Raw genomic sequence first — 13,996 nt, forward strand, 5'->3', positions numbered from 1 at the left:
AATGTTTGAATGAATAATACAGTATTTGGATTTGCTTAAAAAAAAATTCAAATGATTTAGTGTTTTGAGGTATTTAAAATGAACGAGAAAACGTATATTTGAAGTCGTGTAGCACTCCTGTTAAGATGGTTTCGCAGAACCATAAAATACTATGTTGTGAGACCACCTATACAGGAAAAATCTGCACTGCCATGAGGCCATACATGGAAGGTAAATGTGCATGTGAGTACCCTGGATTAGAAGATTACTATTTTTTAAGTTTAGAAACTTGTTGTACAGGGATTACAAGGCTAATTATAATAAACTTTAAAAAATAACACATTATTACTTGTAGCACCCCACTGCTACTAAAATCTTGCTCCTCTTCAATCTTGCTTCCAGTTCACTTCGAGGCAAAAAAATGACATTTGTAGGCAAAAAAGTGACATTTGTACAACATGCCTAGTTCCAATTTTTAAATATTCTGTACAAGGTAGTTAAGTCCATGACAAAAGTACTATTTTCTTTAATAATGTGCAATACATACAGTTTGTGCAATACATACAGTTTGAAGTAATTGATTTGAAATTATTCAACCAAATCTAAATTCCCTTCGAACCTCAAATTTACTATTTGCCAGTGCCTAGTTTCCGGTCTACCCAGCTGTGTGCACTTTGATAAGTGCACGGGCACTGGCACTTGCGGTTACATCAGGAAAGCAAGCGGAATTTTCGAAGCCCTTTGAGTCGAACAAAGACAACAACTGCTTGAGGGGCAATAACTTACCAAGGGGTTTGTCCGTGAGCAGGGTGAATTCACCAATGGCTTGGGACACTGCCATAAGCTCGTCAGCTAGTCTCAAAGCTTCATCTAGGAGAAAGCTCATCATGTCATTGTTACTTTGGAGTGCTGCCTCGAGTGCCATCTGTAACAAGGAATTAACTTTTTGATTGATTTTTTTTTATAGTAATTCACAGAGCCTGTTCGTTGATTAATGAATAATTAAGAAAACAACTTTTTTCATCGTATCTTCAAACAACCGAGCATTAAAAGTCGCACACGCAATGGGGGGTAGAATGCAAGAAATCTGTGCTCTTCTTTTGATCCGAGTTCACAATAGGGAAGCCAAGCTGGTCAAAAACAGCAATCCCCTCACTGCTTAGCACCTCATAATCATGACATGATTTCTGCCACATAGAGCCCCAGGAATTAATTGAATCGAAAGTCTGATAAACAGAGGTGCATACAGTGCCTGAATGCAATGCAAATTTACGATTGCGAGTAACTTTCGAAATTTTGCCAATTACGTATCTGCAATACCTATGGGGCATTGAAGTGAGGCAGATACGCTCTATCCGGGCACATAGTGCTCCAAAGCAATTTACAAAGCTCACATTGACACCTAGCTGAATTTGGATTCATAACACAGTTTAAGTTCGAAACTTCAAATCGACGTGTGTTGTAACTCGGGAACATTTGTCACTCTGCGTGTTGTGCAGAAGTGTTAAGGACCAGATAATACAGAACATGAGACCTCATATCATGTGTGGGCAGACACGGTTCTGAAAGCCGCGATTTTATCTTTGAATGACAGCTTGTTACTGGCAACTAACACATATTTACTCACAAGCGTTGGCGTGGCTGTTTTTAATTGTGTTAATTTTATCCCCCCCCCCCTTTTTTTCCCTATTCTGCATCTAGTCTAATTTTAATGGAAACACCAACTCTTCAGTACACTGTCGCACGTTTTTTGTTCTGATTACTCCAGGTGTGAAAAAGCAATGAAATTACAGTAAGCCTAGCCCACATTTCTAAACCAAATGCATGATAAACACATTCATTCTAAAACTCCTTTACGAAAATGCCCTCTCACCTGAGTGCCTCGATGAAGCATATGAGAGACGACCATCGGCTCCATAAAAACACCACTTTCATCCTGCTCAAAGAGGCTCGCAACACTGGAACAAAAAACACTGTTAATCGGCACTTAGGGTTGGCTACAGGGCCTAACAAAAGAATGCATAATAAAGGAACAGATATTTTAACTGGAAGGTTATAGCTATGTAATAATATTGCTTAGAAAAGAAATTGGGAAGTAGTTTTGTGCTGGCAGTATATCTAGCTTGAGACATGTTTTTACTTGTCCAGCTACTCACTCGAAGTTGAACGAAGTGCCGAGTTGTGGACCTCGGCCATCACATCTGCCGCAAGCAACCAAGAAAAACTGGCAGTGACAGCAGACATCTTTCTAAACAGCCATCTGTCTACACAGCTTGCCTTATCAGTTGCTTTATCAGTTTGCACGCACCTGTCGTAGCAGTAGTGCACTTGTTATTTTGAAAATCAATGCCAATGTGTTGGCTTGCATAGATACAGGCGATGCACATTGCAATCAACGTGAACAAAAGTACACTGAAACCTTTATAATGAACTCGGATATAATGAACTATCGGTTATAACAAAATTATTTTTGTGTAAGAGGCAACTTCGTTGTAATGAGGTACTTGAATTATATATATAAAAAAAAGTTCGATTTGCACCATCCCGGAGGCTCTTCATTTTTTTTTTTTTTAGCTTCATGCCAAAAACAAGCGAATGACGTTCGTTTTTTTTTTTTTTTTTGCGCCATAGACTCAACTGCATTGCCAGAAATGCACACAAGTGAAAGTAGCAAGCACAACGCAATACACTCCAACCTTGATATAACAAACCTGGGTATAACAAAACATCGATTATAACAACGCAAATAAAAGATACTCCTGCAAAAGATATAGTGTTAGGAATAAACATTTATAATAAATTTTTGGATATAACGAACTTAATTCTGCGTAGGACGCAACTTCGTCATAACAAGGTTCGAGTGTATAAAAGCCGAAGCATGAAAGCAGAGATTATAGGTGCAAGTCGAAGGACTCACGTGGGCTTTGCGAGCTGCTGGAATTCGCACAGCGCGGATGGGCCGCTCCGGCAAAGCTCGCGCCACAGGAACTTGACCAACTGTGCGGTGTCACCCTCGAAAGCGAGCACCAGCTTTTTAAAGAGGTTCTGCGTTGGCCAAACAAGGTTGTTGGACGGTCAAGTTGAGCACCATTACAGCCGTTGACAGTTGGCAATGCATATAATACTTCCTTTCTACATTTTTTTTTTTTTTTTTTTTCAAATAAGGCAGACGTCTTCGGCGTACCACGGGTGAATGCAAAACTCTGTTCTGCAAGCAACAACACATTTAACTTAAAGGGAAAGACTGCATAAGAAAGATCTGTTCACTAACTGAGTGTTTATGTATTTATTCTAAGTCACTTGTTTCTATGTAAAGCAGTGAGTAGAGAAGAATCAGAGTGGAAAAATACAAATACAGCGACAAAAAATTGACACTCCGACATGACTGAACGCTGAAAATGAACGAATGGCCTAAAAAGATACTGTAGTGGAGGGTTTCGCGTTACTTTGATAATCTGACGTTTTTCTGTGGTTTGCATCTACTCCCAAAGGGATGCATTCGAACCCCCGATCTTTCTCTCAGACTGCCACAAAATCGAATCGTTCCAGCAAGTGCGCAAACGAAACAACTCCTAATACAGAACGGCGAAAAGGCACCGGGCGCCACAAAAGCTGCATCAGAGATCACTAGTAGTACAGGCATGCTCAATATGACTCGCAACACGGAAGCACATGGCCTCGCGAGTTTTAACTTGTTTGTGCATGGCTTCAGCTTGTTTTCATTTCAAGAACTAAATATTTTTTTTTTATCTCTGATCATACCCAAGCGAGAGAAGCGTGTTTAGGAATGGAAATAAGGGCTAGTGGAAGCCATGCGCCATCTTTGAACACGTGAAGGTACGCGCTCCCGCATTGAGCTTGACTGTGCATTACCCAGCAGAGTACCGTTATTACACGATACTTGGATATCGTATTAATAATAGGTCATACTATTCTTTTAATTCAATGCAACATGCTCAACAAAGAGACATTTAGATGTGATCAGGCTCATGCTTTTAGGCATATACAAAGAACTAATATAGTACTTACATCTGCTGCAATGTTTGGTTGGACAGGAAGTGACTGAAAAACAACAACAGGGACATCAACGAGACATGCACACTACAAAGGCATACACACGGAAGTAATGTGGCAAATGTTTTAGCGGATATTGTTGTTTAACACAATGACATACACTCAAACCTCATTATAACAAAGTTGCATATTACACAAAAGTAAGTACGTTATATCCAAGATTTGCTATAAACGTACATTCCTGACACTATATATATATTACAAGACTGTTTTTATTTACTTCGTTAAAACCAATATATCACTATATAAGGGTTCGTTATATCAAAAGTTTCAGTTGTGGGGGTGCTGACACCCCCTGTAAAGTTGTTTGCACCGCGTGGCGCACGTGTCTCGGCCAAACGCCGCATTTTGGGTTACAACTACCGGGCGGTAGGTGCCGTTGTGTTCACGAGCGTTGATCACCACTATGATCATCATCATTGTATAGCGCCGGCGGCGACGAGCGAGAAATAAGCTGGGCTTTTTCTCTGGTGGCGTTTGGCGCGAATGGTTGTCTCTCGCAATGTGTCCCCCGGTGCACGGCACCATAGGCCATCTGCCAGGGGGCACTGTGGTGAGTCAGGCGTTAGCGACGCCGCCTTGCGTTTGTTATGTTGTCGAGAGTTGTGTAATTATGTGTAAGATTGTTTAGCGTGTAGATCATAGTTGATGTTATATTAATTCGGGTGAGGATATCGTAGATCAAAAGTAGTTAAATAAATTTGTGTTTGGTTTGTTCCGACCGCGTCTGCTGTGTTCGTTCACTCCAAGAGCGTGGTGGCGATTACCACCTTCAGACCCCACAGAGTGTATCTAAAACAAATGACCACTGGACTTCAAATTATGTAGATTTTAAAGGCATGCTAAAGTATGCAAAAAAAGAAACACTTTTTACCAATTTTTAATACACTGTTAAGTGTTGCAGATCATGATCTAGACCTGAATTTTGTCAAAGTATACTGTGACGTCTGTGCTGTCAACCATATGAATGACCGAGTCTTAAATATCCCTGAAAAGCTATCCAAGGACTAATTTTATAATAATAAACAGAAGGTTTGGCGCGCACACGCACACACGCATGCACACGCACACACACACAACGTGAACACAAATAGCATAAACAAAATGATGTGGTCTAAGCTCAGCCCTGTAAATGTATGTAGCCAGAACTGCTTACTGTAAATACCAAGTATGCCCATTAGTGCTAAGAATTTGTAAATAACTACTAATACGGTCACTCATGAGTTACATTGGTTACACTTATTAAACAAACATTTATGAATGTAAAGTATTTTGTAAATCCGGTACAACCCCAATATAATATACACTGATTTGAGGGTATAAGAGAGAGCGGTGTCCTTACATAAAAATAGGGATCGATAAAAAATGTGAACGTGGTACCCTGATAAGAGACACCTCGTATAAGAGGCAGGAGCTGCTCCTCAGTGCATGTTTCTTATCAAGGGGTTCAACTGTAAATAAACAAAATAAATAAATACCTGTGGTCCAGCACTTCGAAGTGGCAGGGCACCAGCAGCTTCAGAGCGAACCTGGGGATCTTCATCTTGAAGAAGCGCTAGCGTTGCGCTGAACAAGCTGGACATAAATACTAACAACATGTCATGCATGTCCACACAGATAGTCTCCAAATGGTGTTCCATGCATGAGCATACTGTCTCTGTTTCAAAAACTTCATATAACTTCATAAGCCAATATTAAGGTTAACCACTTGTCAGACAAAGGCCTATACCACGCATCCACAGTTCACTGCACGATTCGCCGACTTCACTCTATGCCTGCAAATTTACCAAGTTGACCCTGCCAACTGGTTGCCTGGTTTTTCTGGACTGTTCACTTGTTATTTGTTCTGTTGTTCAAACAGACCGCTTTGACTACTCTCGAATTTAACCCTCTCTACTCCTGCGTGACCGTGTATATCTTATAATTATCACAATAATTTTCTTCCCATGTCTCGATACACGCATGATTCCTTGTTTCATCACTCACTGCATTTTTTTTAGCTTGTCGAGTTTTGTGAAGCTCTAAGTACCTACTTGCTCTGTCTGTCAGTACTGGTAGAATGTAATGACTTCACACTTTGGTTAAAAAATATAGAGGACAAACAACAAGTATATGGATGTTGGCATGCCAAGTAGTTACTGACACAGCCCACACAGGGTGGAGAGATGGAAAAGCATTATCTCATGCAAAATTACCTTTGAAGAAGCTTTGACTTTCGTGGCTTGCACTTGCAAGCGGCCCATGCAAACACAGAATCGCCGGCTACGCGAAGGGAACGGGCTGCGTGCATCCGACGGATGTCCGCGGTCGCTGCCAGCTTTTCTCGGTTGCTCACAGCAGACGTGATGGCCGAGGTCCACGACTCGGCACTTCGTTCAACTTCGGGCGAGTAGCTGGACAAGTGAAAACAGGTCTCAAGCTAGACATACTACCACCACAAAACTAGTTCTCAATTTTTTGCTTACCTGCCCACCTCTCCTCCCTTCCCAAAGAAAACACAGGCACAGAAGAAAATAAGAAGGTTTTGTCAATAATGTTTACCGATAGTAAGAAGTGTGAACTTAAGAAGCATGCTCAACAAATAGAATGAAAAATACAGAGAAGAAAAAAAATTATGCCAGGTTTACACTAGTGGCGCCAAGCCTGACGTAATAGCGCAACTTGGTGGCCTTTTTTGTTCCTCCTTACTTATTTTTATTTGTATTCTTTCTCTCTGTTTTTTTTGTCTGTTTTTTTAGTAGTGGGCCATGCCGAATTCTTGCGGCACACGCCTACCTGCGATTTTCCGCGGAACCCGAGCCTTCACAATGAAGTTTTGCACCAACCCGCCCGATAAAGCCCCTACGGCCAGCTTAAACAGCTATGCTGTTAAAAAAAAGACATTATATGTAGTGGTTGGGGTGTAGCAAACACTCTCAGATAGCGACCTTGTCAGTTTTAAAGGTCTCCAATCGATGGAACAAGCGACACTCGTCGCAACTGCCTATCATGCATTACTGGAACAATTCTGTGCCAACACTGATGAATGAAATCATTACTATGTGCATGAAAAAAGAAGGAAGAGGCCAAGCATTGCGCATTTTCTCAGCATTTTTCCTTTCTGGTACTTCAGTAAACTATTTTTGTGTTCCTGCTTGTGCCAAGATGCCTCAAACAATATCCCCAACTCTAGGTAAACTAATGCTACAAAATTGGTTCAGCTGAAATTTTCAGCATATTATAAAACTTTTGAAGTGTAGCGATTGCTTGCAAACAATAATATAAGAAAAAGAGATAGAAAAATGTTGTCTTTTGTCTTTGGCTTCAGTTGTTTAATACAGTGACAATGTCTGTGATTATCTAATGCAGGTTTTTAGTACTCACCATTCAGAGTTTTGTAAACAGTGCTTCAAACAGTGCGACCACACCACCAGAGACAGGGCTCTCACTGTAGTGCCTGCTACGGACGATTTCTCAACAGAGATGCGTTGAAACCTTGCCAACAAGCCGGGGTTCACACACTTGTTAGCCACTTCCCGTTTATTCAAGAGTATCCCCAGCAAATCTAGGACATCGGCAGATTGGTCTGGCAGACCTGAGGCACCATTCAAGTATGTCACAAGAGCTACCTGGAATGGTACAATAGGATGATATGAGACCAAGCTATTCTCACGAAAAGACCTCTTTAAAAAAACAGAAAAAAAAACAGTAAATCGAAGGCTTCCCCACACCATTGCACCAACTTGTCTTCAAAATAGTGTAAAATTTTTTTTTTGACAAATGGTGCGTAATATAACTGTTTCCAAAGCACACAAAATGTGAGTGTAGTGACATTTGCTACGCAACATCAAAATCTCAGTGCATGCAGGTTTATAATAAGGCCACTGACCAAAGCTATAAATTCTTGAACTGCTGAAAGTACTCTTTCTGTCAACTTATAGTATCAAGGAAAGAAGGATGTGATGATGAGAAGGCTGCTGAGATCCCCAAGCAGACCTGGAGCTCCGCTCTCGCAAGTTGGCCGAGAGACCACTGCGAAACATGACTGACGCCGTCGCCAACCAGCTCATCCCAGCCCAGCCAGCACCATCGGCTGCCCCATCTACTTACCCCGGCGCTACCCGCCAAAGGGACCCACCAATATTCAGTGGCAGTGGTGAGCAAGACGTCGAAGACTGGCTCTCCTTGTACGAACGCGTAAGTGCCAGCAACAAGTGGGACGACGACTCTAAGCTCGCCTACGTTATCTTTTACTTGGCAGACGTAGCTAAGCTTTGGTATACCAACCGCGAAACCGCCATCGCCAACTGGTCCTCCTTTAAGACCCTCGTGACTGAAGCGTTTGGTCAACCAGAGGTCCGCAAGCTCCGCGCTGACCAGTGTCTACGCCACCGAGCCCAGCAGCCTCAATGTAACTAGTTACATTGAGGATGTGCTCGACCTCTGCAGGCGTGTTAACCCCTCTATGCCTGAAGAAGAGAAAATTCGACAGATTATCAAGGGCATCGAGGATGGCGCATTCAAGATGTTGCTAGCGAAAAGCCTGACCACTGTGGCAATCCTCGTAAGCCTGTGCCAGAGCTTCGATGAATTGCGCCGTCAGCGTTCTATCGCCCGACAGAGTGTCCCACCACCAGATTCGATCTCGGCCATCGCACTTGCAAATGCCAACGTTCGCCAAGAAAGTCTGTCCAACCAGATCAAAGACTTCATTAGAGAGGAAGTCACCCGACAGCTCTCCCTGCTGCCGCATAGCGACGCGCAAGCCACAAGCCTGCCACAAGCCTGCCTTTGACACTTCAGCAGGCCATACGCACTGAAATTTGCGATGTCCTCCCTACAGTGCTGGCCCCTTACCCAGCACCTCCACCAAATGTGATGATGTTTATTCGAGCAGAGAAGTCGCAACGAGGTTGCAACAAAAGTGGCCGTACGGCAAGTCTGGCAAAGGCGGCACAGGCTCTCGCGCAATCAGAGCACGGAGATTTTTGTTCTCTTCCAAAGGCGCATACGCGTTGGTGCGTATGCTCCACTACAAGGGGAACTTTACGGGCTATTTTTTACTTGTTAGGTGCATATGCTCCACTACAACGGGAACTTTACGGGCTATTTTTTACTTGTTAGGCACACCATTAATTAGAATTAACAGACAAGCCAAGGAATGTATAGAGGATGTAATATTTAGTAAGTAATCGTAGTGTAAATGTGAAGAAATAAAAGTGGACGAAAAGGTAACTTCCCGCTAGCAGGGATCAAATAACGCGTCCGATGCTATACCAACTAAGCTACAGCGGCGGTCATCCTTCAATTCACTTCGTGAAGTAGGAATGTGCATTAAAAAAGGAAAACTCCCAATTATTCGAATGCATCGTTATCTACAACGGTTATTTCGTTTAATTTGAACTAAGAGCCCCCTGGCTTTCGTCCCTCCTCACAGAAATCGACCCGGAATGATCATGCAAATTACTAATCACTTTCATCTGTGTAAAAAAAAGTGTAGTGATCGATTTCCGTCTACGCCTTGATACTAGTTGTAAATGTCGTCTGTCTGCTGCTGCGGCTTCTATGGGTGGTACGGCCCAGCCAGGCAATGTTTGCCTTTAGCCGTGTCCCCTCGAAAGATTCCAATATTGTTCTAAAGCAACACAGAAAGAAAGAATTTAAATTTTGATTGCGTCAACTCTGCCATGCAAACGAACGTGCCCTGAAGCACAAAATGCGGTGTATATTTTAGCATTAAGGCTCAGTGCTCATGAGAGTGCAAGTTGCTGCTCGTTCCTGGCGCATCTCTGGCTGATCAATAAATTCTGTTTGCTATTAGAGCATGCGCTAAATTCACGAATTTACCTGCCACCAACGAGTAGTATCACCTAATTTGAAGGAGTGGGTCCAGAGGTGGCTTGTCCGCGTTCTCTCCGCCAATGTGGCATGATGTCTGCTCATTTTGGCGCCTGCTCTCCAGTTGGAACTCCACTTAATTCAAACCATTATATAGTTTCAATTCGAGTTCGATACCTTCCTTGGCTTTCTCGCCTGTTAGCTCTAGTTAACGGTGAGTTCTACTTATAGTATGAGACTTGAATAAAACAAATGCTTTGGCGAGTTGTTTCACACCTAAGACAAATTAAACAACACAAAAAAGACAAAACACACAGAAATACACACTGATACAGTGCTGCATCTGTGCCACATTATGTGTGTTCTGTCTGTCTTGCGTTTATTAATCTTCCTTGAATGAGACTCAAGTCAGGCTCTGCTGTAAGGCATTACACACAGCTTATAAACAAGCCGTTGAAGTACTAAGTACAGTGTAATGATGCAAAATTAAAATGCAAAAGAACTTACTGCCACTTCGCACCATAAATCTGGCGTGATTACACAGTCTGGTCGCAGTGCTTGAGGAATGAGAAATTCGAGAGCAGTTTCCATGACAACATCACATTCCTTTCCCTTCTGAACCACGGCGACAATTTCAGCGGGACACAGACAAGCAGCTCTTTTCAGGAACCGTTCCGTTTGCTTTTGTCTCCACGCAACACATCCAGGCAGCTGCAATTGGTTGCAATGCAATGGCGACGGTAATTTACTCATAAAAGTTGTAGAAAATTCTACAACACAAACACACAGAGCACTGTGCCAAAGCGCAACTGCAGGCACGAAAGTGTTATGGTCAGAGGAGAATAGGCACGTCTAAAACATTTGACATTTCGAGTGCTTTCTGTTCTAGCCTGTCACACGTGACACTGAGAAACTAATCTTGCAGCACGATTGGCTACGATGAAAACGCCCTTTAATGTACAAAACGCTGTGTTGCGCGATTTCATGTTTTTTTGTGGCGTTTAATGACATTTTCATGATATTAAAATTTGACACATTTATTGTACAAACCAGCGTAATCTGCAACTTACATGGTTTGGTGGCGTTTTATGACAATCAAGCAAATCTCTATCAATGGAAATTTTAAATTTGCTCGTCAAAGCAACATCATCGTAAGACACGCACAGGTAGGAGACTACAAAAAAAGTTTTCACAAAACTGCCATATTTTCTCACGTATACGCGCCTCTGTATATAACTCATGCCCCAAATACAAAATGCGAAAATCGTTGGGTATATCCGTTCAGCTGCCTCCCTTTAATTAAAGCAATGCACTAAAATGAAGGCAAATTGTGCAACTAAATTTGCACACACACCTTAGCTCCAAATTTTTTGTATATTTTGAGCGGGTAATACACGAGAAAATACAGTATTTCTGCATTTTACCACAGTCGAGATGTAGCGGTGTCTGTTATAAACTCTCAAGCTCAACAGCGTAATGCAACAATCACTAAATGGGCGAACAAAATAGAATATCTTGCCTTTTCAAGCCTGGCAGTGTCAGCAATGTCCAACAACAATGACTTTTGCAAATTCTCTTGGCTCTCGGTGTTGTCACCATTAACGGAAAGCAAATCCAGCAAGTCCAAAAACTCCATCCTCACAAAAAAGTTTGATGACAAAGTCCATGACAACCTGCTGAGGCTACCACTTTCTTGGAACCACTTGGCTATGTCCGGCACACTGCACAGAAAAGTCAAAACCCATTTACCCAATTACACTGTGTGTCAAGTCATCTACAATGAATTTTAATACACGCACCAATGCGTTGACGAACAATACTCATGGATTCAAACGAGATACACTCAAACCTTCATAATGAAATCTTACACAAAAACATCTTACACAAAATAAGTGCGTTATATCTGAGAATCCCTTATAAAAATATATCCCTAACATTATATCTATTTCAACACTGTTTTTCATTTACTTTGTGATAACCCAAATTTTGTTTTATCTCCATTCGTTACATCGCTGTTTGAGTGTATCAAATTTATTAGTATAATGACTGGTATCACTCGAGCTAATCACATAATATCTCGACAAATCTGGCCTGTAAAGATAATGTTGGCTCTGATCTATGTGTTCAAGTGAAAATTATGCCAATACGCCCCAAACTGAAGACGGTAGAAACGAAATTATGTGTGCTATTTAGCCCTAAATTGTTCTTTCACAATAAGCGAGTACGATATTCATCTAGATAATTTGGTGAGTAAAATAAATCTGACACTAAAGTAATTAATATTATTATACAATCAAACCTCGATGTAACGGACCCAGATATAATGAAGTAAATGAAAAATAGTCTTGCAATAGATACAGTGTTAGGAACATACCTATACAATGAATTTTCGGATATGGCAAACTTATTGTCGTGTAACGTGCAACTTTGTTATAATGAGCTTTGAGTGCATGAGTATTCATTTTATTCTTATGGGTAGCATTTAGCGGTCCATGGGCAACTAAGGTCCCTTTACATGTATAATCGAGAGAAAAAGTAAGCGTCGACACTGACCAGACAGTGTTGCTCCTCAGGAGACGATTGACAGCATGAAGGTGCGCGTGGGCACTGTTGTGAGAGTGAGCACCCTCGAGGGTTGCCACATTTCCTAGCAAAAGCACAACCTCTTTCTTCGTCCTTCGGCAGAAAGAAGACACACACTTGGCGGCTAGCAGGCGTAGCTTCCATGAACGACAGCACAGGTGGTTGCGTATGCATTGTTGAAATGGCACCAGAGATTTTCTGCAATAACAAAATACACACAAGTAACAGTGTGACTTATTAACTTCTGCCACGTTTTCCTATGCTCCGACATCAATTATTACACTACTGCTTGGTACTTTACCTATAAAACACACTTTTACAATATTTAACTACGTTAGCACACTCTCTACTTCATCAACAACAAACTTGCCTTACTTATTTAGAACTCTGAGTATACACTCAAACCTCATTATAACAAAGAACACCTGCCACTAAAGCATTCCATTATACCCGAAAATTTGTTATAAACATATACTCACAACACTGTATTCATTAAAAGAGTGTTTCTCCAATAATTTGTTATATCTGTTTGGTATAATGAGGTTTGAATGTTGTACTAAGCACCACATAACACTTCTTCACTGATGTTCGAACTTACACACAGGAGCATTTAATTCAGCACAATTGCATTAGATCAGTCCACAACAATGAATGTGCTAGACACCAGTCTCCATTACTAAAAGCATGAACTAATTATTGTTGATTTACGCTGAAATCTATAGATACGTTGAGTTAGAATAACCTGAGTTCTAATATTAAGTGTTTTTAATCCTTTTTTTTTTGCTTTTAAAAGAACAGGGTAAACAAAAATATTTTTAAAAAATAATTTTTTTGTGTTATTTGGAATCTGCAGCCTTTTCTAAACTAGAATTAGTCAATTGTCTTAGTACGATTACTTTCTCTAAAGATGACATACGTATTTCAAAACTTGCGCAGCGGCCTGCCATGCCCCCATTCTTACGTAGCAAGGGATTCCTTGCAGTTCAAGAATCATAGCGATATGGAGAAGTTACAGTTTGTAAGCTGGTGCGCATCTGGCACATTCAAAAAAGAACGTGGCCAGAACTGCGAAAACAAAAGAAAGCAGAGGCATCAAGCTTTCTGTTGTTGGGAAATCTATATTTGGTCAAGGATGTAGAAACGGGATACGTATCCGGTGGACATTGGCGTTGCCTTCGACCCCGTCGGTTGCTGTCACAGGTTGGCGAACTCACTCATGAGTCTGAGTAAAATCGCCTCGGCAAAATTTTGGTTGAGTCCGAGTGCGTCCAAAACGCAAAAGATAATTTTTGAGCGAGTCTGTGTTAGTCCCACTTTTTGCTTTTCCGACCTAAGGTCCTATTTAGTCATCTTCAGCATTGCTATGAGCTTTAACTCGATTCATGTTGATACTCGCGTCTACTCACAGGTATTCAAAGCAGTGTCGTTCATAAGAGTTTCAATGTTCATTAATTAGAGGTGTTAATCATGTCGCAAGGTGCCTTGATCTCTACTCCCCAGCTCTTATAGCAAATTTCTTGATTATTATATTTATGCTCTTAGC

The 13,996-nt window shown here is 41.4% G+C and overlaps 1 protein-coding gene across 1 annotated transcript in view; it reads right to left on the reverse strand.

Annotated features, from left to right (window-relative positions):
- Positions 1 to 13,996, reverse strand: part of LOC119168301 (tRNA (32-2'-O)-methyltransferase regulator THADA) — a 38,923-nt gene that overhangs the window by 344 nt on the left and 24,583 nt on the right. Inside the window, exons 20-29 of the mRNA XM_075867918.1 lie at positions 12,424 to 12,651; positions 11,390 to 11,591; positions 10,378 to 10,581; positions 7,417 to 7,661; positions 6,249 to 6,446; positions 5,532 to 5,628; positions 4,009 to 4,041; positions 2,897 to 3,024; positions 1,853 to 1,952; positions 766 to 904 (exon numbers count right to left, since the gene is read on the reverse strand). Coding sequence (XP_075724033.1) covers positions 766 to 904; positions 1,853 to 1,952; positions 2,897 to 3,024; positions 4,009 to 4,041; positions 5,532 to 5,628; positions 6,249 to 6,446; positions 7,417 to 7,661; positions 10,378 to 10,581; positions 11,390 to 11,591; positions 12,424 to 12,651 — 1,574 coding nt within the window. The remainder of the gene's footprint in view (positions 1 to 765; positions 905 to 1,852; positions 1,953 to 2,896; positions 3,025 to 4,008; positions 4,042 to 5,531; positions 5,629 to 6,248; positions 6,447 to 7,416; positions 7,662 to 10,377; positions 10,582 to 11,389; positions 11,592 to 12,423; positions 12,652 to 13,996) is intronic.

Source organism: Rhipicephalus microplus, chromosome 6 (genome assembly GCF_043290135.1).
Source record: "Rhipicephalus microplus isolate Deutch F79 chromosome 6, USDA_Rmic, whole genome shotgun sequence".
Taxonomy (NCBI): Eukaryota; Metazoa; Arthropoda; class Arachnida; order Ixodida; family Ixodidae; genus Rhipicephalus; species Rhipicephalus microplus.